Source organism: Temnothorax americanus, unplaced genomic scaffold (assembly GCF_048541705.1).
Source record: "Temnothorax americanus isolate GAGA-0224 unplaced genomic scaffold, ASM4854170v1 Scaffold78, whole genome shotgun sequence".
NCBI classification, from domain to species: Eukaryota; Metazoa; Arthropoda; class Insecta; order Hymenoptera; family Formicidae; genus Temnothorax; species Temnothorax americanus.
This window is the reverse complement of record NW_027509801.1, coordinates 494,980-522,123: the sequence shown is the minus strand read 5'-3', so window position 1 is coordinate 522,123 and position 27,144 is coordinate 494,980. Positions and strand designations below refer to the sequence as shown.

General features: G+C 32.3%; 2 protein-coding genes and 2 non-coding genes across 4 annotated transcripts; 3 read left to right on the top strand and 1 right to left on the bottom strand.

The window, feature by feature from the left end:
- The first annotated feature begins 923 nt into the window (after nt 1-923).
- On the top strand, nt 924-8,932 carry LOC143906930 (lipase 3-like). Its single transcript, XM_077423314.1, has 9 exons — nt 924-1,241; nt 3,025-3,342; nt 3,957-4,155; nt 5,404-5,518; nt 5,873-6,116; nt 6,736-6,894; nt 6,974-7,058; nt 7,325-7,467; nt 7,938-8,932. Exons 2-9 carry the CDS (start codon nt 3,136-3,138, stop codon nt 8,100-8,102), a joined length of 1,317 nt encoding a protein of 438 aa, XP_077279440.1. The 5' UTR covers nt 924-1,241; nt 3,025-3,135; the 3' UTR covers nt 8,103-8,932.
- Dgo (ankyrin repeat domain containing protein 6 diego) lies at nt 8,784-27,087 on the bottom strand. The gene is made up of 11 exons (XM_077423309.1): nt 26,976-27,087; nt 25,306-25,775; nt 20,160-20,265; nt 18,546-18,644; nt 12,604-12,813; nt 12,026-12,124; nt 11,533-11,770; nt 10,475-11,385; nt 9,999-10,242; nt 9,515-9,757; nt 8,784-9,298 (listed from the first exon to the last, which is right to left on the bottom strand). The coding sequence occupies exons 3-11, from the start codon at nt 20,250-20,252 to the stop codon at nt 9,135-9,137; spliced, it is 2,301 nt and encodes a 766-aa protein (XP_077279435.1). The 5' UTR covers nt 20,253-20,265; nt 25,306-25,775; nt 26,976-27,087; the 3' UTR covers nt 8,784-9,134.
- Trnal-caa (transfer RNA leucine (anticodon CAA)) lies at nt 15,536-15,658 on the top strand. Its single transcript has 2 exons — nt 15,536-15,573; nt 15,614-15,658. It is a non-coding gene; the product is annotated as a tRNA-Leu (tRNA).
- Trnar-ucg (transfer RNA arginine (anticodon UCG)) lies at nt 17,461-17,533 on the top strand. The gene has a single exon. It is a non-coding gene; the product is annotated as a tRNA-Arg (tRNA).
- Nucleotides 27,088-27,144: the final 57 nt, after the last annotated feature.

Genomic DNA, 27,144 nt, shown 5'->3' with positions numbered 1-27,144 from the left:
AATACTGGCTAAGTTCATCTATTATTTTTTATTTAATTATTTATATTTTATTTAAAGTATATAAATATGAAATGGACAATAAAATACGTATTCCCTAAAATGCTAGGATTTTATTATATTATTATAAGTTGATATTTTTTTACTACCTATATATTCTATTTATTTTTTGTTAATTTCTATACACATATCATTTTTGACGAAGAAAAATAGTTCCTTTAATTTATTTGATCACACATGCCGCTAATGCACTGAGTATTATTTAGTCATTAGTGTATCAATGGTACGTGTCATTGTGAAGATTCGATGATAAAAAACGCGATACGGATATAAATACACGTTTGTACGCATAACATATGGCTGTATTTGTTTCAAAAAAACGTTATATCAGATATTAACATTTAATTTCCTATACTCAAGCAAAAATTAACGTACGAAAAACGTATAAAAATGTCGACTTGATGCCGGCATCAAGGGAAAAAATGTGCTGATATAACAAATATCTTTTTCCACTCTATTGCATCAGAAGATCCGTAAAATTCAAAGAACATATAGTTTTTTCTTGTAAATTTAAATATAAAAAATCGGATAACGTTTAATATCTGAACATCGAAAAAATAATTTTGAGTATCTCCTTCAAATACCAGCCTTCGAATACTCATGCGAGATGTAATAATATGGTATTACGTAAATATTACACGTACCGTTAAAAAAAAACACAGGTTGTTTGTTTGACCTAAATGTTTAAGGGCCAGTTTCACCAACCTCGATCAACTGTAACCTTCTAATTGTTCCTCTTAGAAAGAGACGAAAAGTGAGTTTGATCGAATGTTACACTTAATTCAGAGATGGTGAAATCGGTCCTTAAAATGACGATTCAGTCAATGACCAACTATTTTCGATTTACTTAGCCTTGATAAAAGCCTATTGACTAAATGTCAGACGAGCTATCGCAAAATTTTACACGACCCTGAGGATCCGTATAAATGTCTGATTAGTTAGTAAGACTGAGATATGTCTGCATATATATATATGTCTGAGCTCTTCGTTGCATGCTTACAGTTTCAACTTATCCGCCGTGTGTGCATGACCAGTGTGACAGTTAACGTTTTTAGACTTTAGTAAAATTATAACATATATAATTTGCTTTCAGAAATTAAATAATATAAGTAGTACTGAAAATGTGTCTCTCTAGTTTTTGATTGCTAATTTAAAGTGTTTAACATGAATATACACACAAAATAGTAAGTACATTAATATAAAACGTATATGTAAAAAATGACGGACTGAATATAAGCAATAGGAACACACAAAATCATTTGAAATTGTTATTTCCTATTTTCAAAATTTGTGGTACTAATAGATCGACATTTTTTATATATATATAATATATAATATAAATATATATAAATGTTGTTAATAATTTAATACATAATCAATCTAAACTTTGATATAAATTAAGAGAATTCACTGCTTGGAAGGTCAAAAAGATAAGGAAATATCTATTATAAAACCAACAAAAGGACAATAGGATAAAAAATAATAAGACAAGTCTTGCCTTACGGATTTTTGCTTTTAAATTTTATTGTTTATTTAAAATTTAAATATACTTTTATTTTATAAATCTTACCAAATCAGAAAAATAAAAGTACAAAAAAGTGATACGCGCTCATACACACACACACACACACACACACACATATATATATGTATATATATATATACATCCGCCCACGCAATCAAACCTGTACACATATGTATGTTAATATTTTATATTATTCCGAAATGCGTCACAATAATATATAAAATATTTTTTGAACTATTAATCTTTTTACAACTCTATTTTAGTACTTTTACATGCAAAGCAGCTAAAAAAAACTATATAAAAAGGTCATGCGATTCCATTTAGAAGAATATCGGTGACATAAATTTTATAAAAAATATATAAAGATTTTATTGCACACATTACATTTTTCTCCTTAAACTTTAAACTTTTATTTAAAACATTTACAAAAAAATAATTTTTAAGATGATCATGAGATGGTTGCTCTGCACATACATTTTTTTATTTTTAATATATAATATGTATTTTTTCAATATATTATATGTATATATAAAAATTATAAAAACAAGTAATTCAAGATATTAACAAACATTAAGATGTAAAAACACAATTAGAAAAAAAATTAATTTTGCAAAAAAGTTGACTGCAAATTAACTTGACCTTATTTGATATTTAATTGATCTCATAGACTTTAAATGCTTTATTAAAAAAAATTAGATTGAGATCATTTTAATTCAAATCTTATCTGCAAACTTTAAAATTAAAGCGCTTCATAAACCGTGCATAATTATACATCGTATTACGGTTTTGATTGCAGTATATATCTAGCACTTTTCACCTACCTGCTTTCATCTCCCAATTTATCTTCACGCAAAATCCTGTTCTGCATATTAAAATTTCATAACCACGCATAATCCAACAACGATTAAGAAATATAGATTACGTATCCAGTTATTCATAAAAATTACGTTTTTTTTTTAATGTAAAAATAGGTGGTTCGAGTTGGTTCCCTGGATTACACTTTAAACTGTTTAATAAGCCATTAAAGTACTCATACCGAAAATACTTGCAAAACATTTAAGATTAATAATTAATTTTTTAAGTAATCTGTGAAAAAATTATAATTGATAAAAATTTAATGTTAAAATATCGAAATATTAATGCATAACTTAGTAATCTAATAGAATAATGAATTAAAAACAAGCCTTTGGTTTTTACAAAGTGATCGAGTTTTAGTCAATCAAACAGATAACAAAACTTTATAATTTCTTTTAAACAAACTTTATAAATTTTATAAACTCTATAATTACATTATTAAATTAATTACTAAATATTTGATGTCAAAAATTAAAAAATAAAACGATTTAACATTTAACAATTTTTTTTTATATATTAAAGAAAGATCAACTAATTGTCAAGTAATTAATGAATAAACTAATAAACTATATTAATTGCATTTGTAGGTTTCTTGAAATGCAAACGAAGAGATGCCATAGAACTTATATCAAATAATATTATTTGATATTGTTGGCACTTACAAGTTGTAGTTTGCAATCGCGAGTATCGACGATATAATGAGAATGAACGTGAAACTTGTTTTCCTCATACTTATGCTTACTGTAGTAATGCTAGAGGCAAAACTAAGTTATTGGTTAGATCTAATACCATTATCTCGGAAAGCAATAATCAACTATCTATTTCCTAAGGATCCCGATATAATAAGAGTAAGGAATCCAGATGAAGTCATAACACGAGCGAACAATGTAACCACATTGGATTTTGTAAGTGTATCGAGATTGTCTTTTAATATTTTGTCCTATTAAGCACACTTGAAAAAATAATGGCGTAATTAGAAGGTTAATTAACTTATTTAGAGTATTTAGACGAAAGAATCTTGTTGATACACAAAAATAACTTGCTGTGTTAACGATCGTATATAGTTATAACCAATAGCAGTATATAGTGGCAGTACAGTTATCAAGATTCTTTTGTTCAAACAACAAAAATATTGAATAAAATAATATATTGCTGTCTACAAAATAAGAAATGTTTCAACTTTATTTTGAATTGTATAGGATGTTTAAAAAATATTTCAAGACCCATTATTAGAGGATTGATATAGTATTTACCAAATTTAGTAAGTAAAAAGAAGTTAAATTAACGTGAATCGAAAAATTAAGTAATTAAAACATTAATTTCTATGATAGAGAGACAGAAATGATTTTTGTTTTGATAATGTGCATTAGTTGTATATAATATGAATTCTTTTGCATAAATAAATTTCTCTTGTAATTTTATATAACAAATATTACGTTTAAACAAATATTACGATAGAATTGTTTAAAAATCTTGAACTCTTATTTTTTAACGTTCACGCATGCGTCTATATGCGCAGATCGGTTTAGTACAAAGATACGGTTACCCTGCCGAGGAGCATTACGTCACAACGGAAGATGGTTATAACTTGGTGATACATAGAATATCAGGCAGTCCTTTATCTAACAGTCAACAAAGAAAAAAAGTTGTGTTCCTTCAACATGGTTTGGTGTGTACATCTGATTGCTGGGTGTCGATCGGCGCTGGCAAAGACCTTGGTGAGTGACGAGTGACCGTCAAACTGGCGTCAATATACATAATGCGTTAGCAATGTCACCATTAAATATGTTAATCAGATTCAGAATTATTTTCTCTAGGTAGCGATATAAACTTCGTGAAACATCTCATATATTTTCCACTTTCTGCGCATCCTAAAATTTGTATGGATCTTCTCGATCGCAGCACATCGAACGATTCTTCTCGATTTTTGGATGTGCGAAAAGTGAAATACAAATTGACGTAGAAATTAAGAGTATTATCATATTAACATTATAAGCCGTGGAATTTTCAATATTTGAGTTCACAGTTCTGGACACGGTATGGGATAGCTATGTATATTTACACGCGCGCGTACATGTCCTTCAAGTTGAGATTGAAGTTGAGGATTACGATCAATATGTTCACCTTGACTTCATTTCTTTATACCTATATAATGGCAAGAGTAAGACCGCTTAGGCAGTGAAAGTTTTAACAACTATTATTTACAACAAAAAAAAACAGATCAAGTACAACCAGCCGAAACAGAAAATAAAAGTAATTAAAGTTCAAGTAAACAATTTTGCAAGTTCAATTAATCAATCTCATTAGATCAATTTTATTAGAAGAATCTTGTATTATCTTATAAATTTTGACAAATTTTGTTAAATTAAGAAAAATAATAAATGACACTTGGTTACATCTTAATATTTTAAAGCACGATAAATTCAATAAAAACTAATTAAATAAATCAATGAACTATTTTCTTCAATCAAATTTGTTGATTCACGTAATATCAAAGAATTTATTATTACATGCTTAATAAAAATATATTTATTATGTTGGCAAGATTATTGTATGTATGTATGTAAGTGTTTATTGCGTTTCCCCGCAGGGCTTACAAGGCGTTTTTTACTGAGGAACGTACCCAAACCTCTTACATAAAATTTGGCAAGATTATTGTATTAAATCAACTCTATATTTATTGTATCTTTTTAATATTTTAATTACATATATTTTAAAAATAAATTTATTTTATATGAATAAAAGAGTTTTATTAATTGTACGATTTTTTTTTGTTAGAAATTTTTGAAGTAACGAAATATCTTTTCTTTTGGAAAAACTATAATGCTTACCAAAATAAATAAAAAATAGAACATTTAACATTGATATATACCCTGAGGAAAAAAAAGCAATTACGTTTTTATCCGAAAGTATGACTATTAAGATCATAAGAGAATATAATTACGCATTATTATTTTGTGTTATAGCATTTTTATTAGCTGATCAAGGATATGATGTATGGGTTGGAAATATCAGGGGAAATTCTTATTGCAGATCACATGTAAATCTGTCTCCACGAAATAGAGATTTTTGGCAATTTAGGTAAAATTTTATTTTATATATAAGAACCATTTTAAAGAAATATTCTTCATTAATTTCAACTTTTTTGTTTATTTAAATAGCTTTCAATTATTTATATTTATTTTTTTAATTGTATTAAATTCAAGCCAGATTTCACCTAAAATTTCTAATTAAAATTAATTTTTCCATAATAAAAAATACAAAGATTTATAATATTGTACATATACATATAGATACATTAAATATCTCGATATTCTTATTAAAAAAAAATTTATTCTAATTAAATTGAAAAATTTGTAACTAAAAGCATATTTGTTTATTTTGCGATATTAAAAAGTAGTAAAAACGAAAGTAATATTTAATTTTATTGTCTAGCTATCACGAGGTAGGAACTAGAGATCTACCATCTATGATCGATTATGTACTCAGTCACACAAAACAAAAGAGTTTACGCTACGTCGGTTATTCGATGGGAACTACCGTACTATTTGTTTTACTATCTATGAAACCCGAATACAATGCAAAAATAAAGTTAGGTGTTCTTCTTGCTCCGGTAGCCTTTTGGAAAGAATTATCTCCCGCACTGGAACATATTCGTCCTAAAATACCAAAGTTTAAGGTAATATTGTCATAAATTATAAATAGTTGATTAAGGAGGGGAACCTGAATTAGAACGCTAAAAAAAAAAGCATATTTTTTGCAATTTTTTTTGTCGGCTCCAATAAAACGAATCTTTTCGAAACTTTTGGGGTGTTTTATCACACATTTTGACATTAACGAAAAAAAATTTTTATACAAAAATATTGATTTTTAGTATTAAATGTTCAGGAATATCTACGTTTTTCGAGTTCTCGTACAAGATAGAGAAAAATCTATTTCACTAATCGACTTGATCCAAGATTTTTTAGTTATATACATAATTGCATTCTCTTCTCTATGTTTATTTTTACTTTATTACATTGATTATGCAAATTAATTATTTCTTGTATAATGCCTGTATTACATAGTTTGTGCATTTTACAATAATATCTACGTATTAACACATGCTATTATTATTTTATCGTTAATTATACATTTCAGAAGCTGATATATAGTTACATAATTATTTTGATATTATGTATTATATATTAGTTTATTTCTGCAGCTCATATTATTATATCCCGTGTATAGTTTTAATTAGATTTCCTTTTTATGTTTACATCTATTATATTATATTTACATTTATATTTGTTTATTAGAAATTTCTCGATTCCAATGAAATACACGAATTAGCTTCCTTATCATCAACAACCATCACGATTGGAAGAACACTGTGCAGAGATGGAGCAATTACCCAACCTGTCTGCGTTGCAATATTTTTTTTCTCCTTCGGATCCGGTTCAGCACTAATTAACACTGTATATCATATATCTCTAATTTAGCACATTTTTTTGATATACAACAAAATTGTTTTTAATGAAACCACTCGTTACACAGACAGCATTACCGGAAATATTATCGTATTATCCGAGCGGCACTTCCGTGAACACAGGATATCATTTGTACCAAAATATGATTACACGTGAGTATTCCTCCCCCCTTCAGAATTATAACAATATTATATATTATGTTAATTATGAAGAAAGAGATGTTAAGTTAAATCGTATCTAAAATCTTATTATTATCTTTATTAATAATAAAATAACTATCCCAGTAGTGATTCTTTTAAGCCCATGACGTGATCACTTTACGTTTATCTAAATAAAAATAAAAATTTTTACTTTTTTGCAAATATCTTTTAATTTTAATTACACATTTATGTGAAATAATTTATATTGATTGCTGCAGAAAAATTTCAAACCTTTGATTATGGATACTTCGGTAATTACGAGCACTACGGGCAGCCAACACCCCTACCGTATGATCTTGAAAAAGTTATTGCGCCCTTGGCTTTATTTTACGGCGCTAATGATATATATGCTTCAAAAACGGTAAGGTCACTTTTAATTCTTAGATAAAAACAACATTTGACTAAAAAATATATATCAAAGAAAAAGAAAGTAAAATTTTATAAATTATACGTAGACAAAACTTTATCTACGTCATACGAGCTATATTTACTTGCAATTAGATAAAAAAAAAGATCGAAAATATAATTTCTTTAAAAATAATTTAAGATGACCTCGAATTTTTTAATTAAAGCATATGATTTCCTTTTTATAATGTTATACGAAATATCTTTCTCTGCTTTCTTCTCCTCCCACCTTCTCTTTCTCTCTCTTCCATCCTCTCATTCTCTCTTCTTCTCCTTTCTTTCCCCCCTTCTCTTATTTCTTCAGCTCATATTATTATTTATGTATATACATATATGTAAGCCGAAAACGGCTTTTAAGAGATAATTGCTTATATATTTCAAATTATTATTATTAATTTTATTGTTTCTCATATTCTCTTTTCTCAGAATGTCCTCGAGACATATAAGCATCTGCCGAACGTTATTCTGCTAGAGGAAAATTCGTATAAAATGTTGACCCATTTCGATTTTTTATGGGCCATTGATGCAAAAGCTCTTGTATTCGACCGTGTAATAGAAGTATTTCAGGACTTTGATATGTGGCGGACATGAACAAACGATGAATTATATATCTGATACTTTCTTGTTAAAAAAATTTATTTACTTTTGGATTATAAAGATACCTATCTCGATAGAAAAACTAATATTAAATTACTGGCCAGAAAATGCTACAAATTAATTTTTTTGCAACATAATAAGAAAGTATCGTTGCATCATCACAGAGTAACATCATGTATACATACATGTCGAAAGAGTTTTTTTCTGAGAGAGAGAAGCTGGCAATTATATATATTATATTAACAAAGAAATGTAAAAAATTGACTAAAAGATAATATTAAATAAATATTATGTAAAATTTTGACATGTATATATCGACTGAATATATTATTGTTACTAATGATTTTTTTTTATATTGATTGTAGATATATATCTTCAAATAGTTCAAATGTACTATTGTAAATATTCGTAAATATTTTTAAACATTGTATCTATTGCGTGAATATTTGTAATCTCATTATTATTCGTTTTGTTATTGAACTTTGTATACCCATTTTATTACAATACATAAATACTTCTCTGTTTCAATTCCGACTTATGTCACTGCTAATTAATTAGTGTTTGATTGATTAAAAATTCTGAAATAATAATTGTGAATTAGTTACATTATTAGCGAAAATTTATCATTTGTTTTGTTATAATTTACAATAAACCACATGTGTAAGGACTTTAGTAAAAAAAACTTGCAGATTTTAGGAAGAATGACCTGCGGCAGCAATTAAGTTAATTTTCTCAATTGTTTTAATAATCACTTATACATATATCTACCTATACATGTACAATTTGTATATATAATATACAAACAATAAATATTATTGCTCTTTGTTTAGCGTTTATTTTTATTTTTGTGGAATAATGTCATGGCAACGCGAACGAATATGACACTCATATAGTGTCGATATTAACAGTAAAACGATATCATTGCTTCAACATTTCTGGAACGGCGTTATGCATTATGTACAGTGTGACGCGTACAACTATGTTTCAAAAGTTACGTTTTTTTCGATTGAAGCTACAGTCTCTCATCTAAACCAAACTGGCAGTACCGATATTAATGACGACGTTGTCGGCATTTCGCTCGTAAACCGTTAGATCGTGTCGCCTTGGTTGTTCCAATAAGGCAGCGAGTTGTTCCCCACTCGTGAATGATCCTGTCGAAGGTGACAAGATCACGTCACATTCCAGTTGACCTGCACACAGATGAAACAGAAACGATATTCCATGTAGTAATGTGTTTTTGTTTTAGAAAGAGCGTAGATGTATCAATCTTAAATAACAAGAAAAAATTCCAATTAATTTAAAAATTTTAATCAATTTAGAACCAATCTGTTAAATGAATGTTTGAGATAGATATACGTTTTATCGCTTATCTCTAAACCATTGCTGCGTTGTCTTTTTATATTCACCTGACAACGAGGGCGACGCGCCTTTGCTGGAGCCGTACATGCGGGTGCTGTATCCAGAATCATTATGGGTGTCGTGCAGAGGCGGTGTCGGACTGTACACAGGGTTACGTGATCTGTACGGCATTCTCGCGATACTGTCGTAAGGCACGTCTTTGGAAATGGCCTTCCTACAGTTCATCTCTTTGTACGTTTTCGATTGTTCAACGTCGTCATCTTCCCCTTCGCTGCTCTCGCTTTCGTTATCTGCGACGTTAATGTCGATCAGGATAGATTATTCGAATCAGGATGCGTCGAATCAAATTGCGCATCAAGAGCAGCGTGAAAAGTCGACATGTGTTAAAAAAAAAAAACATTTTATAATATTTATTTTTTAAATTAAGTCACGGTAAATTATTTTTTTCTCGCAGCTGTACCCGATCTATGCTCAATTTTTATGACCTCGTTAACTCTAACGTAGTTTGTTGTTCAGGAAACGTTACATCACCTTGAGAATGTACCCTCTGATTTTGCGAGCACTTGGTATGTTCATCCAGACCGGCTTGTTCACTGCCTCCGGAGTGAATTCTTCGCCAACCATTATGCATATCAGGTACTTGTTGAAACCGCTTGATCATCTCGTGGACGCTGCGGCGACCGTTCCACTCCGTCATATTCCCGTCGCTGATCTTCTGGATCTTATTTTCATCCACGGACATGTTCATGCCGTGCATGTCATACGACACGCAACTCTTAAGAACGAGAGACAAATGGATTTATCTAATATATATTTTACCTTAAAGAGATAATTAATAAATTATTAAATGTATTAAAATTATATATTATATAAAAGGAAATTTTCATTGTTACAGGGTCTTTTTATTCTAACAGAACTAAACCATTAATGTACAATTATTGTTTTATTATTTATTTCATGAAAAAGGAGTAATTATTACAACGAACGATAATATAGTTCAATCTTACTCTTTGTTGACGTCTCCCCTTCACAGGAACTGAGTCTGTCGGCGCTATGTCTAAGGACGAGGTTCCACCGTGCCTGATGGCACCGTCGAACGTTTCGTTCAATTTCGGTGAGATGTCCAGCACTCTGAGCGCTGATTTAACTACTCCAGATCCCGAAGGCAGGTCTCTCATGGACGTACTGAGTCTAGGTATAGCCGGTATATCGAGATCATCTAGACTTCCACGATGAACTGGCGTTTCTCCGGGAATCTCGAAGCTGCGATCCTGCGGTCGGTCATCCAACAGATCCTCCAGCGATCTTGTTCTCGTCGGTAGTACCACCTCCGACTGATTGTAATTGGTTTTCGCTGGTCTCTCGCTATATCTACCTCTCCCACCTCGTTGCAGACGTTGCTGAAGATGCGAATACCTCTCGTCGCACCTGGAGCGCTCCTCCTGAACGCACCTAGTCAGCTCCGAGATTTGTCCCCTGGTCCTCCTTTCAAGATTGGCCACTTTCAGGTCCAGCTTCTCGTGAGCCTGATCGATGTGTGCTTTCAACTCGGCCTTGTCCCGTTCCAACTTCGCCTCCATATGTCGGAAAAATGGGGCGCAATAACACGTATATCCGACACCCACTGGACCCTTTCTGATATTACCCGCCAGATCCAAATAGTACTGCTCTCCCCGCCCTAAAGGGTCAGAGGGCAGCGAATCTAGACGAGGTTGAGGGAACGCTTCCGGGTCCGGATAGTAATGGCAGCCATAGGGCGACCATTGCCGGCCCATGATAGCTTTTTCAAACCGGACTTTGTGCTGCTTGCTGTTGGATTTATACTTCTTCCGGTTTTTCTTCGAGCTGCTCCCGCCGCCACCGCTCCCGGTGCCACTTCCGGTTTTTTCTCGTTTTTTATCCGACTTCATTGCCTTACCTGGAAAATTAGCAAAGCAATAAAATATATGAAATAGTTAGTCGGTAATTTCGTACAAGCTATACTTGATGCGAACCAGATTCTTTGCAACGCGCAATCACCAACAATCTATTCCATAATTATTTAATAATTAAACTTTATCCTCACCGTCGCCTATTTTGCCATCTATCGAGTCGCCCTCGCGGCTTTTGCTGCGCGTCCGGCTTTTACCGCGTGCCTTGGAAATAATTTCCAAGATTTCGGTATGATTCTTACGACGGGCAATATCCTTCGCCGTTTCACCTTGTTTATTCCGCAGACTTCGATCGCAACCGGCTTCCAGGAGAATGCGCGTCAATTTCCGGCGACCCATAGCTGCCGCTATGTGCAAAGCGGTGTCACCATTCTAGAAGGGACGAACAAGTGGCGCAGAGAATAAATAACACGTTGTACAACTAACTGCAAAATTGTGACACTTTTATATACAATAAAACTTTTAAAAGTTCTTATTGAGCAACTTGAAAAGGCATAGAGAAAGAGCATAAAAAAGAATGATATTAAGAACAATATTATACGATAAAAAAATTGCAATCCGTGATGAGCAACATTTGAAGGAGCAACGAAAAATATATATTATTTAATTAAAAAATCTCACACTTACTTTGTTTTGATCTGACACCTTGCACAGAGCTGAGATTAGTATACGCATTACGCCGGCATGGCCATAACGTGCCGCAGTATGAAGCGGAGTATCGCCATACTGAAATGAGTAAATTAAAGATTCAATTTCTTGAAGAATAAATATAATTCGCGCGTAGCACCTTATAGAAAGAAAAATATCTTTTCTCTTTTACGCTTTTGATTATTTCTATAATCAAAATTGCATCGAAATATTATCGCCTGCATGTTACAAATTCCTTAAAAATTTTATCATCGCTGTTAAACTGTTTATCATATTCCATATAATTAGAAATGTACTCTTGTGTTTTATTCTCTGCATATTTATTATATTTATTACCATTTTGCATTATCATGTCTCTTTATATTTCTATGGAAACGAATTTACAAAACTATATCACTACATTCAGTCTCTGTTTTAGTTCTAAAGGTTTAGCTTCGTGTACGGTATTAACACTAAATCCCTCGCCTTTTACTCTTATCTTCCGATCCACGCGCCGATAGACGCGATAGAGGGATTGAAAAAAAAAAAAAAAGGAAAAGAATCGGTAGATCGCTCACGTTGTTCTGAAGATCGGGATTACTGCCGGCTAGGAGGAGCTCTCGACAGCTTTGATTATGGCCGTTTTGACAGGCAAGGTGAAGCGGTGCAAATCCGGCGAGATTCCTGGCGTGCAGTGGGGCCCGTTGGGTCCCGAGGGCCTTCGCCAGAACCGCCACGGTCCGACTGTAACCACGCCATGATGCCTCGTGCAGTGCCGAGTTTCCATGCTGAAAACACGCATCAGACGTATTCATCGACGGACGCTCGGTGCCCGGCCCAAACTACAAGGTGTCTCGGAAGAGGCGCGGATCAATCCCAGACGTGGAATTTACATAACTGTTTATATAATAATTCACGAATTTTTAATCGTAAAACCCCGTGTCAGCACGTTCCTCCGTTCTTCTAGCTATATATCTTTCAGAGAAAGGGAGACCTCAAATGGAGATTATTATCTTTATTTCCTATTGCACTAAATATTCTGGTTATAACTTTCTTATTTTCTACTTTGCTCCTCTTTCCGGAACAAACGAGTTAAGGAAATTTATAAAAGTAATTGTATACACATTTATTTTTTAAATCTATACATTAAAAAATTGCAATGTACTACCTGTATAATTATACTACATATAATATATAATATTAATTTTGAATAAAACTAAACTGTTATTTTTTAATGGATTACATTTAGAAAACTGTGTGTATAAAATTGAAATCTCAAAATGTAAATTTTTCTCTCATTGTCTCTCCCCCTGCGCCAACATCTTTTTCTTCATTAATTAGAAACTTTTTAAGTTTAAGGTCGCAGTCAGAATTCAATGAATTTGTAAAATTAACTTTTCTACGACACCCTGTATAATCTTGAATACATGTATGAATATCTTCGACTTGTGTTTTACTTCATGTTTTGCGAATAGCAACGTGTAATATCCGTTAATAATGGTCGTTATCATTAGTAACCAGTAGCACGCACACTAGTCAGTCGAGAGTCAGGCCAGAGCAAAAGCGGCGTTAATTTATCTTTAGTATGTTTTCTGGGCATCCTATTATCTTTTTCATCGCAACCTCAGCAGTTATCCCCGTCGGATGCTCTCATTTAGCGTTTAAATAGCACGATTTAATCTCAGTTTTTATTTATACAATATAAGACGAACCAAAGATATTTTGCTCTATCTAAATTTTTTCTAGTTTACAAATAATCTTTATTAGGAAGTTGATCTCCATTTTGATTTCGAATGTTGGATTCAAAATTGTAAAAAAAAATTTTTTATAACAATATTCATACGAATCAAATAGCTCGGCAAACTCAGAAATTTACAAATTTAAAGAAGCATGCTCGATATGACTATAAAATATTTCATACTGAAGGAATTCTTCAAAAAAAGAAAATATTTTTATTTTTTTTTATGTTGTGTTTTTATATAACGTGTTGCACAACTTTTGTGATATGACGTATTATTGTTTAAAAGAAAATAATTCACTATTATAGGATAAAAAGTGATGGTAAATCAAGTACAGCGTTGTTACAGGGACGTCTAAGCTTAAGTCGAGGAATAACGTTTGTATACTTAATTTTAAAACTGTCTTACGACTTTAAAAACAACTCAATTTTCACCACTATTGTCATAATGTATAATCGGGGCAGCCCTCAATTCGTAATATCAATTTCTACGAAATTTATCGCGTCGCTAAATAGAAATCCCCATCGCGCATCGGTTCGCCAAATCGCCATGCGACTTCACAAAAGTCGCCACGACATGCCGCGCGCACAGCGCGCGGTCGCGCAGCTGGTGCTCACAGAACTGGTGTACGGTACACGGTGTAGCGCAACAAAGGAAAAAGGCGGACGAGGCAAAAGAGGATGACCGAGAGACTTACAACCGCTCGCCCATACTCGGCGAACAGTCGCTGGTCGATGAACCGTGCCATGCCACTCGCGACAGCATCGCCGCGCACACATTTAACACATACGTGCACAATGCTGCCCGGTATATAGGGTGTCTCGTTGGAAACTTACGAGAACACTTCACGTAACTTGATCGTGCTAATTATTTCTGTCTTAAAAAAGAGAATAAATTGGATAGCGGTAAATAATCAAAATGTAAAGTAAAGTTATATAATTTCTTCTATATGTAAAAAAGAAATTTGATATCAGAAAAAATATTTAACATCTTATTTTAATAATCACACGTAGCTTGAAAAACACGAAAAATGTAGTACTTTGTATACGAAAATTTTCTAACTTAATTGTCTTTAGGTAAAGACAATTTAAAAATATATTAGTACGAGTTTCTTGTAGTTTAAATCAAGTTTCAACGAAAGAAGAAAGGTAACGGAAAAAGAGAGGAAAAAAAAGTTTCAAAAAATTGCGAAGATAATTTTTTGTTCTAAATGAGACTTATCTTTCTTCATTCTTCCACACAAGAGAGTATCTTATTTCCGTACAGCTCATTTCTTTTCTCCGATTGTACAAAAAAAGATAACGATGAGCTGGCGAAACGCCCGTATGATTCATCGTTAAGAATCTCTGTTACGGATTTAATCTCTTTTATGATTTTTTAAATTGTAACATAAATAAAGTTTCTAAATGTGTGTCTCTTAATTATATAATAATAAATTTTATAAATCATTAATTTCAAATTACTATTTTTAAAATTTATTTTAAATTTAATATAAAAACAATTCAAAAAACAATCGATTTACTTCTCCACACAAACACACATCTATTGAAGTTTTAAAGCATTTTATATCTATATTAACAAATTATATTATTATTAATAAGTTTTATTTTGAAGCTACTTGGGATATTACACATTATGCGCATCGATTTCTACGCGTAATAAATACTAAAAACTAATTGGAACTATTAATTGTAACTATAAATATCGCTGAAAATCATGAAAGCGGCAAGCATCTATAAGTGAATTTGTTTTTAGCACTTTGATGTCATATGTCAGGATGGCCGAGCGGTCTAAGGCGCCAGACTCAAGGTTATATACCTTACCCGTCCGCGACGGGTCTGCCGGAGGCTTCTGGTCCTCTCTGAGGGCGTGGGTTCGAATCCCACTTCTGACAAATTTTTTTATTTTATTTTTTTTTTCGTTATTTTTACATCGCGTTATCTTGATATCATTATCTTGTCATCCAAACGTCCCATTGTGACGAATAGCAGACAATTTCGAACGACGTCGGTTCAAATCCCGCTAAGCAATTTTATTTTTTTATTTTATTTTATTTTATATTTCTATAGCTTTCATATTACGCATTATCACATAAAATATTATTACGCTTTCGATTATTTTTCATTGTTATATTTATATATTTTAAAAAATTACCCTACATTGCGGGAAATCGTATATATGCGTGTATCTCTTCATTATCAATTCTGTCTACGTTTAAATTAAGATAAAACACATTCATGTTTTTAAAAAGAAAGAAAGAAGTAATTTAGAAGATACGACTGAAAAGTTGATTGATGATGGATCAGTTATAAAATGTGAGTTTTTAATCACGCCGGTTAGATAACTGATTGTGAGTCAAGCACCTATAAATCGCTTAATCGCAGCGATACTGTTCGGACCCCATCCTGTTATTTTCCATCGCTTAGAGCACGACGAGCATGCAAGTTCGGTCGATATAGATATTTAATAACGTCGATATTCAAGTACCACATGGCGAACACCGCTGTTCGTTCAAGGTCACGCAGTAATAACGGATATCAAGTATCCAGGTACGTAAGTAACTATACGCCGGTCGTGCGTACACCGCGCGCGGTCGCACATTCGCGGGTATATAAACGCTTCTCCCACGCGTACGTTCGCCGGGTATATCCGCCGCGGCGGGACCGGGACGTTGCCGCGTTGAGGAGCGTTTTAATGTATTCACCCCTCCTATGAGGAGGAGAATCGGACCGGGCATGCTAATTGCCCACGGAACAATAGTGGGATTCCTACGGCCGGGCAATGCGATTCCCCGACCAGGTTGTATCGTACATCGGGAATAATTTCGTTTTATTTCAACCCACGTATATGTGTATATGTGCGCGCAACATGAGCGCGTATTCCCGGTGCTTTTTACGAGTCGTCTCGTGCCTATGTTCGATATCCCAGCCGTGACGACCGAACGATAGTCGTACGCCGACGTAAGCGCGAATAAAAGTATAATTTGCTTCGTTAAATTACTCCTATGTGCAATAAATTGTTCACTCGAAGGAACATATGTTAATATCGCGTGTAATTGTTGTCAATCTGCAATTATTGATTATTAATAAGAACATTGGAGTGGGAAACAAATGTAGAAAAATTTCTTCGCGAGAGTCCATATGATGATCAAGGAAAAAGTATAATAACTTATATTTGCTTTTGCAAATTGCTAATAAATGTATAGAATATAAAACAATATACTCATAAAAGATAAACGTCTTAGCAAAAATAATAACAACTTCTAATTATAAATGTAATTATCTCAAAACCATATCATACTCAAAATCATAATTGTGATTTTTTTTGCGTTCAATAAAGAAATATTGATTTATACCTATAGATATATCATCCTGTATAATTTACAATTAACTGATCTAATGCTAGAAAGAAGAGAGATGTGAAATATACACGTTTTATGAAATTGTTAAATAATCTTTATACCTATATTAGATATTTTATCAGTAAAAGTCGTTATTCGTCAACGAACTCTTCTCTCCCCGTATAGTTAGTCATTGTTTAGACATTGCGTAACGAATTATTTTCTCTTTTAATTTTTCTTGCTAAATTAAGCACGAAGCACAGATGTTAATGTAAAAATAGATAACTGTGTCAGGAATATTGGTTTTCATAAAAGTTGATCATAGGTCTTCATGTATAGGGTAACTACCCCTCACAGACCGTGTGGCCTAACGGATAAGGCGTCGGACTTCGGATCCGAAGATTGCAGGTTCGAATCCTGTCACGGTCGACATTTTTTTTTTATTTTTTTTTTTTAAGAAAGTGCGACAAATCATACAGAGACACATATTACAAAGTGATGCGTGAAAATTATATATAAAAGAATAAATCTATTGTACACTGCCCGTCAATGATTCCTATCCTGAGATAAAGGAGGAACATAGAAGTTCTAGTAATTTTTATAGAAGTATATCGATAGCGTCTCTAGGCCTCTATATGTTCCCCCTTTACCTCAGGAAAGAAATCGTTGACGGGCAGTGTATACTATATACGGAAATCGAAAACGGAAAGAACACGAGTTATATTTTGCGATATCGAATTGATAACAAATGACAAGTAATGATATGAATGTATGATATATATAGATTATATCTTTTAGAACAATCGTACATTTTTTCACAATTACAGAATTTTTAATCTAAAGGCAATGTATAATGTATTCTTTCATAATAAACATTTAACACTGAATTACGATTAATACCTTAAAGATACAAATATTCAGTAAATTACAAGATGATTGTCATGAAAGAATAGAAAAAATGACAAACAAGAAAGATTATGCTAAAGAGAAAATAAAATCGAAATTGGTTAAGAAGTACAGTCAATACAATTATCATTAATACAGAGTTATTTTTGTTTTAAATTATATTGTAATTATTTAAAATTAATTTCAAAATTTTGTTTAAATGTCGTCTTTAAAAAAACGGCAATAAATCAAGCTGACCGTAACGAGAAAAATCTCGGCGGTAATTAATTTCAATTTATTTAATTACCACGATCAATTCAGTTAGCAAACATGTAGATTTACTTGCGCGAAATTATTTTTGCGTAAAGAACACTCGCTATTTTCCCCTTCTATTCTATGCTTAGAAATATATTCATCCCGGATTATTATATCCCGGAAATTCGACAAATGTTTATTCTTGAACTTTCTAAGCTGAAAAACTGCTAGTTTCTATATTCTAGAATATACGAAAATATTTAATAAAACATAAAACCAGAATTTAGGCAGCACTACTCACATCGTCAACGGCGCCAACGTCGACGCCCTGCAGCAACAGGATCTCACACACTTCCACGTGACCACCTGCCGCGGCCAGCAATAGGGGCCCCCGGCCATTCTGAAACACGACAAGAATCCTGAATATCTTCGCGCGACCGTGCATGCTCGATAAAACTTACTAATTAAGAGCCGCGCACCGAAAATATTTGAAAATGAATCTCTTCTGATGGTAATGCCTGATAAAATTTCTTAATCAACTATATTTAATCCCTTTTTAGTACAAATTAACGTTGCGCAGAAATTTCTTTTTTAAAGTTAAACCTTTTCATGCAAATTAAGCTTTCGCGTGGCGATAATATATTAACTTTTTCAGTTTTATTTTTATTCTGCATATACTTAACAAAAGATTAATTTTCTCACCATCTTTTTCATGACTTATTTTAATTCGCAACCATATTTCATTAATCAGAGCTTAAGTTAAAAGATTCTACGAGTTATTTTAAAGTAAAATCTACATACACACACACAAAGTTATCAGAAAAATAAACCTGTGGTAATCTTTTTCCTGCACCGGAAAAATAAAGCTTCATTATTTATGAACAACTGTGAATTATTAGTCTTAACAAGATCTTTCGCCTATTAAATTTAAATATATTTATATGACTGTTTAAAAACACTTTCAAAATAGGTATTATGCGTATTATACCTTTCAGATAAATAACGGAATAATAAATCAAATCCGATGCGATGCAAACACGTCTCAAATAGCAAAAAATTTCAATTATTGAATAATTAAAATACAATCTTGATAAGCATATAGATCAATCGGGTAGTCCATTCTTTCTTATTCAAATATGCTTTAGACAAATATTATGTATGTCGTGCTGTGAGCGCTTATTTGCATTCTAAATCTAATCTACCCGACGAAGCAACGCTTCAAAGGGAATCGTGCTGCATATGAGAGTGAGGTAATTAATAGACGAAATTAATATATTGCTGCCAGTCGCCCTCGAAGCCGTTAATAAAGTTTTCCAGTCGGTATCGCGAGTAATTATACCTATTACAGGCGGAATTCAATTTAATGCCTCACGGTAGTCTTGAACTCCCTTAACGATATTAATCAATTTATTGAGAATCGTTTTTCAACTTCGTTCTTCCCATTCCACTTCTTTCTTCCTTCAAGATCTCCGAAATATGATTATATAAACAAAGGTATTAAAAGTGAAGAGTAATTACAAAGTAGTAATAACAAAGAAAAGCATTTTTGCTTAGTCACAATTTTTCGATTATTAAGAAAATAGTGTAGATTTTTTTATCCTTAACCCAGGAGAATTGTATTATCTTAAAATTTAGATATATTTATAATTAATTTTTTAAAGAATTTTATTTATAAAAACTGCACGTTATAAAATATGTAAAATAATTCATTATTTAAAATACTTTTCTGCAACTTTGTAAAAAATTTCTGAATGAATTTCTGAATACAATTTCTTTTTATATCAGCTTGTTAAGCAAAATTTCATGAAATTATGAGGTTATAAAGAAGTTTCCAGTAAATATGTTAAACGTATCATTCTGTTTATATAATAGGTGTATTGTATACTTTAAGAATTTGAGAATTAAAGAAACATACTTCATCAGGCAACGGTTTAACGTTTTCGTTGAGCAAGCGTGCAACTCGATCAACGTCACCATGAGCAGCTGCCTCGCGCAACTTTTCTGCCATTCCAATCGCACACCTGGAACCAGAACAATACATATCACTTTAAATATGGCGAGTAACGAGTAACATACTTTTTGAAATTGTTTTGTAATTTTGATTGGCTTAATGTACGTTTAATAACTGCGCTTTACGTGCTTCATTTTATGAATAGCAGATCCTCATCGTTCATCTAATTTTAACGAGTTAGATGTTAGATTGTTAGATCGTTTCGACGTAAAAAAAAATTACAATTCTTTTTGCTTTAAAGTTCATAGACTTAATAATAATATACGAAAATTATGAAGATTTAAGACATGCTTGAGATGGTTGCTTGGCTAAATATACCTAAAACGATAATAAGAGGTAATTTGAATGGCAAGATTTGAGAAGACGCGCTTTTATATAAAAACAAGATACTTAAAAATAGTTCAATTTGCTACGTGTGTATTGCCACGTATATATACATATACTTTCAGTGATAACAATAACAGTTTTGTTTTTTATACATTTAAATATGTTTCTATATAGTAAAATGTATCTTATAAACTTCATAGTTTGCTAAAATTAGACTTATTTTCGGATATTCAGGATGATCTATATAAGTAGACAAAATTCAAATGTAATTTATATCTACGAAGATAAGTGCGTTAAAGCTTAAGAAGATATAAATTAAGATAACATCCAATAGAATTCTCGTTAAAAAACAATCAATTTCTCTTTCTCTGCGGAATCAAAAAGAAAATCCGTGGGTGTAGTTTGTAGTAGATATTCAGGATGATCTATATAAGTAGACAAAATTCAAATGTAATTTATATCTACGAAGATAAGTGCGTTAAAGCTTAAGAAGATATAAATTAAGATAACATCCAATAGAATTCTCGTTAAAAAACAATCAATTTCTCTTTCTCTGCGGAATCAAAAAGAAAATCCGTGGGTGTAGTTTGTAGTATTTCACAGTATCTAGTATTTATTTTATTTCCTGTATTCGCGTCGTGTAATCCGTGTAACGTGCGGACAGTAAATTATCTCGATGCCTGGCGCGGTAGTATATAATCTAGGATCCGAAGTGCGTTCGCCCTAATGAGATAGACTTACGCTTCGCTGACGGAGCGAGACTCGTCGTCCGTTTGTAACATTAATCTCGGTCGTGGTTATTTCTTTATAGCGACTCTCTATAACGACTCCAGAAATAAAACGTTGATGTGAACCAATGATAGTACGCGGCGGGAGAATTTATGAGCGACTCGGGAAAGTACCGTGAGGTGCAAACTAATATGTAATCTAAGTGAAAACTCTCTCCCCCCCCCCTCACCCCCCTTTTTCTCTTTTTCGATAATTTCCGCATTTTTTAAACAAATATATTTAAAAAATATGTACTGAGTTTTTTCTCTCTCTCTTTCTCTCATGACACATTTGTCACAATTGTAGCAATTATAAGATAACGAGCGAGTCGTAAAAATACAAGGACGTGCGAATTGCTAAACCCGATTTGATTTCTATCTTTATTTCAAAATGTATTAAGATATTCCAGACATATTTTTAGACGTTAATGCTTTTAGGAAATGACGTCGAGGATTAAACACATAAAAATGTTGCAATTAAGTTTGCTATTATATATTGTGGTCAGTGGTCCGATTACGTCTCGTATACTTCCGCGTCCCGCCCTAAGATAATAGGGCGTATCCGGTCCATCCTATAACTTTATTAATGATGTAATGCCGTTATGCGTCGCGCAATACTGAATTCGAACATCAGACGGTGTATACCGCGGAATCACGCTTCATCGATTCAAATGCAGATGGGCGCGAATTACTGTGTACTTACATGCAATGTTTTCCTTATTAACGCAAGTTTATCGTGCAAAATCTCAAAGGAACTTTCTTTTCTTATTCCAACAATCGAATTATCAAAATTCCTTTAATTAAACTTATTTATTTCATATACGCTAGTTTGATACTAAAGTATACGCGTGTGCACAGATTATATCTCTATATAGATCGTCTCATTTGATACGAGGTGTAGTGGTGTATTACACGTAATATTTTAAATATAATGATTACATACATTTATGTCATCCGTTTTTTTTCCAAAATTACTGGTATGTGTTTCCTCATACATATATATGTATGCGAAAACACGAAGAACGTTTTACAGATGGCGACTACTCCCACTCTATCTTTTTGTTCATATCAAGAATCTGGTATATAAATGGCCGTAGTCTTACTCTCGGCATTGAATAAAAAGACGAAGGGGAAAAATACGGTTCTCCTCCAATCATCTTGAATCCTCTCCACCCTCTTTTTGCACACGACGGGGAACCTAACTTCGTCAATAACCGGCGTTGCGCCGGACGAAACCAATAATTTTGTCGTGTTTATTTTATGTGTCGATGATGATGCATCTCACGCATCGCAGTGTTTCCTGTGTAGCGGATCACGCCGCGATGTTGCGACAAGCGGGACCGATTTTTATATTTTGTTTGTACCCTTTCTAATATAAGAGCCTAATAGAGCTATACCTCTAAATAGACCTCAATATATTAAATATTATCAATATTAGATTAAATTGAATTGCACAGGACGCTGAAAAACCATACGCGTACAAATTTCATTTGCGAATCGCTTTATTCATTTAAAATCAATTTTTTCTTAGCGAAAATTTGATTAAAAGTCACTCTTCTTATACTTCTTTAATTTTTAACGTCAAATATTTGTCAATATTTTGACAATTTACGCTGAAAACCCATCATTTAAGCAAGCATACATTACACTCGTAATTAAACGAAAAGTAAGCATTTATCTAATGGCAACTGTGAAGATTGATTTAAAAAAAACCGTGAGTTCGCTTGTGGTTCAAAGAAAGGAAATTTTTCGATCCAGATCACTATTTATAAAGAGATTTTTCTTTTTGATTAAATTCTCAATATCTCAAAAACGAAAAATATATGTTTTAGGTGAAATGAAATATAATCTGAAATATTCCTTGCGGTTGGACGGTACGAAATCTTAACAGCGTTGCTGAACGCGAACTTGTTTAAGAACCGCCCTATTTGCAAGATCATCAACGGCATCGCTTAACGAAATCACTGTCACGTTTCCGATCAAGCTTTCCCGACCAACCTAACAACTTAATATTACGCTAATATGGTATCAAGATCGATATTGATTATTATCCTGCACGCAGAAAGCGCGTTGTTGATTAGCCAGACAGAAATTTATAAAGAAATTATGAAAAAAAAAATCGATTTCCGTCCATCGTCGATTACATGTATCCGCCATTTCGATAAAAGAAAAGGGAATAACATTATACCTGTAATATGCAGTTTATTTTACATTTAACTTCGTCTTTCTTGGGAAATATAATAGCGAGATATATGCGGTATCAACAAAACATATATACCATGTGAGTTTAAATATAAAATACTTGACGAGATAATTATACGTGAAAGCGATACCTATTCTCCTAATAATGTACGTGTTTCTCTTCTGAAAACGAAATCACCGCATGAACCGAATAAATAAGTATTTTTTGTCGTCTTGCAGAATATTTTATTTAAATTACATTTTTTTATAAAAAATAAAAAACATGATAAAAAGTAAGATTTTTGGTGTTGATTTAAAAAACATTATTTTGACTGTTAATCGCTTAGTTAAAAAAATTTATCATTTTCGCATTTGATTATAAGGCACAATTTTATGCCCACGCCCACGTGATTATTCCATAGAAAAATGCGGCGAGAAAGCACGACCCGGGCTCACGGCGTTGCGCACATATCCTAACTCGGAAAAATACCTGACAATTATCTGCTCACTGCCTTCAACCAAACCGACCGTCCCATCTCGCACATTCCTGCGCAATTCGTCCATTATCCGGCGTTACAAGAAACGACTCCATATCATAATGACGGTGGAGGTCGAGCAGTCCACTTCATCAGAGAATTAAATGTACAAATTACACCTGACCTCTCATCGCAAAGCGGTTTGCAGCAAAACTAACAGTTTAATCTAGATAATAGCAACGGTTATGCATATCCAACCATTGAATAAACACATTAAAAAAGAGACAGAAAGTTTAATAAAAATGCTTGCGACGCGACGCTTTAAATTCAAGTATTACATTTGTTTAAACATAAGGAAGTTATTCACAAATTTATAATAGATAATTTAATAATATCCATATGTAGGGAAAACATTTTATAAATATAAAATAGATATATTAGGTCCTTGATTTACATTAAATTTAAAAAAAGTTAATAATTTGCATTTTATTCACGAGAAGAATATACAAACGTGTTTCTATCGGTATCGGTCACGATATCGATTTACATTTTTTTTCCAAAACATATTAACATACAGTCGTACATATACATATTATTTTACATATGACTATTGCATAATTTGTTCGCGGCGCACAGCATTGTTGAACGGGTAGTACCGGCGGCGCCGCCACGTGTGGACATGCACGCGTGCAACCATGTGTGCGCGCACGAGCAAATACTTGCATCTAACGCGCGCGAAACCGGTATTTGCGCCTTCTAGTAAAACTTTACGAGGATATATAGGGTGCTTCAAACCTTATAAGCGTTAAAGACGAAACTCCGAACGCGCAGCCGCTGTTAAAATAATCACACGTGCGAACTCTGAGATTGCACTGAAGACTCAGAAGTGAATTATACAAGCAATTGAAAATAAACCAACTTTTATACAAATCAATATCTGTATATAGACAAAAGATTAAACTTCCTGTTTTTTTATTTTATTTTAGACGGATTTCGTTTATAAATGGGACTTAAACGCTCGATTACCGAAATATTTTTTGTTCAAAATTAAAGTATAAAAAGATATAAGAAAGCAAATATAAAAGGAAACATAAAAAATTAACAGAAGATATTAAAAAATGTGGCACATTCGATTGTTGACGAAGAAAAGCTCATTTATTCATCCGACAACCCTATATTTTGTAGGATGTCCTCTTATTGTGGAACACCAAGTATAATCAACAAATGGAGCTTCAATACGTACGTTTCTATGATCATTACACGCCCTTACCGCATAAAAGGGCTCACAAATACACTTACCGGCCATATACGCTTATCCAGAGGGCGTCACTTGCGAAAGTAATCCTTAATCCGTATTGAAATCCGTTGGACGGTTCGTCTTTTACATAATCTACCTCCAAGCGAAGAGCACAAAGGCACACATCGCTGTTTTCTTACAACACTCCGAATAAACCATCGCACAAAGACTTGACCTTCTTGCTGATATCACACAGCATAAAAGTCATTGAGCACCAGGTGTAAGGGATCATCGTCAATGATACTTGGTCCAACGAAATTTAATTTATAATGTGATTATTTATCACAAAAATGCATCCCTCGTCGTAAAAACGTCAGTCTTTTCAGAAAACGGAATTCCCTGATATAAAATTTTGCATAGAATAAATGTTACCATCCCGGAATTAGTCCATTCTTTCAATTTATATAACAGTCCTAAATTAATTTTTCATTTTCCACGCATTAAAGTTTATTTTTCCTTTTCATTAAATAATCTATGCAGAAAATAATCCATATTTAATCAGATAATTGCAATAATATAAAATTTGGAGCAATTGAACCACTAAAAATTTTTGCACATACAAATATTTTATTTCATTAAAATTGTATATAATTAATATCATTTATTAGTAATAAACGTATAAAATTTCTTAATATTTTTATCAAATACGTTAATATAGGTACAAATATTAATATTCATAGTATGAATTATTAATATTTATTAAAATCAGGATTATATATACCAAAACTAAAAGCATATATTCCACGCCAAAATATTGTTGAAATTTATTTAATAATTTAAGTATACTTGTTGCTCCCCATATGTTGGAAATAATAACAATTTTTATTGAAACAATATTACTAATATTATAATGTTAGATTTTTTCAATTATCTTCTGCACTCTTTCTTTCTTTCCTTCTTTTTTCTCCCCCTTTTCTAAAAATGTATTTTTATATAAATTAAAAGCTACGTTTAATACAACCGGAATTCCAACGAATTATATTTAACACACTACTGTTCAGATTCCGTCTGTCCGGTGGAGATTTCAATGCCCGCACGATCAAGTCGATCGCACTAGTCGTCGAACGTTTTTTAGGATCTTGCTGAAGTACATATTTTGATTTTTCAAAAATGTTCACTTCTTAAGCCTAATATATATATATATATATAATTGGCGAATATATTTAAAATAAAAATTTGTTTTCGACATAATAGAATATTTTTTCTAACTCATTTTCTGTACGACGCGACGCATATACGTGTGTATAATAGAAATTCCGCGCAATCCGTCGTCCAATAATTCTGTACTGTTTTCTCGAGCAACAATTAATACGCGACATACAATTTTTTACATAGACCTTATAACAAATGTAGTTTAATTTTCAAATTTTATTATTATTATTACTATATTTAGCGACACACAAAGAGCACACAAGAGATTTTAAAATTTGTAATTTGTATTGATTTTCGCCAAAAAACTCTGCTGTATGAAAATATCAGAATTGTTTGAGACTTTTTACTCCTTGATGGAAAAATTTCAAAACGAGCTACGTTATTCTGGTGCGCGTTTCAAACGTATTGCACACTCTTCCATAATTACAGCAATTATCCTCAGGATTATACAAACAATTCGTTGGGTTTGATGTATCGTGGAAAATTTTCTACGGTTACATTCATGATTCTTCAATCTCACCCTCAATCACTTCCAATTAGCGTTTCCATTTTCTCCCTCAAATTTCCGACATTTTCAACACAAAGATCACAGATCACTCGAAGCTATTCCGCATGCAGGTACATACACTTATAGGTGCGCGAGCGCGCCACCTCCCCTAATTCCTTCACTTTTAACAATACACTTGGAA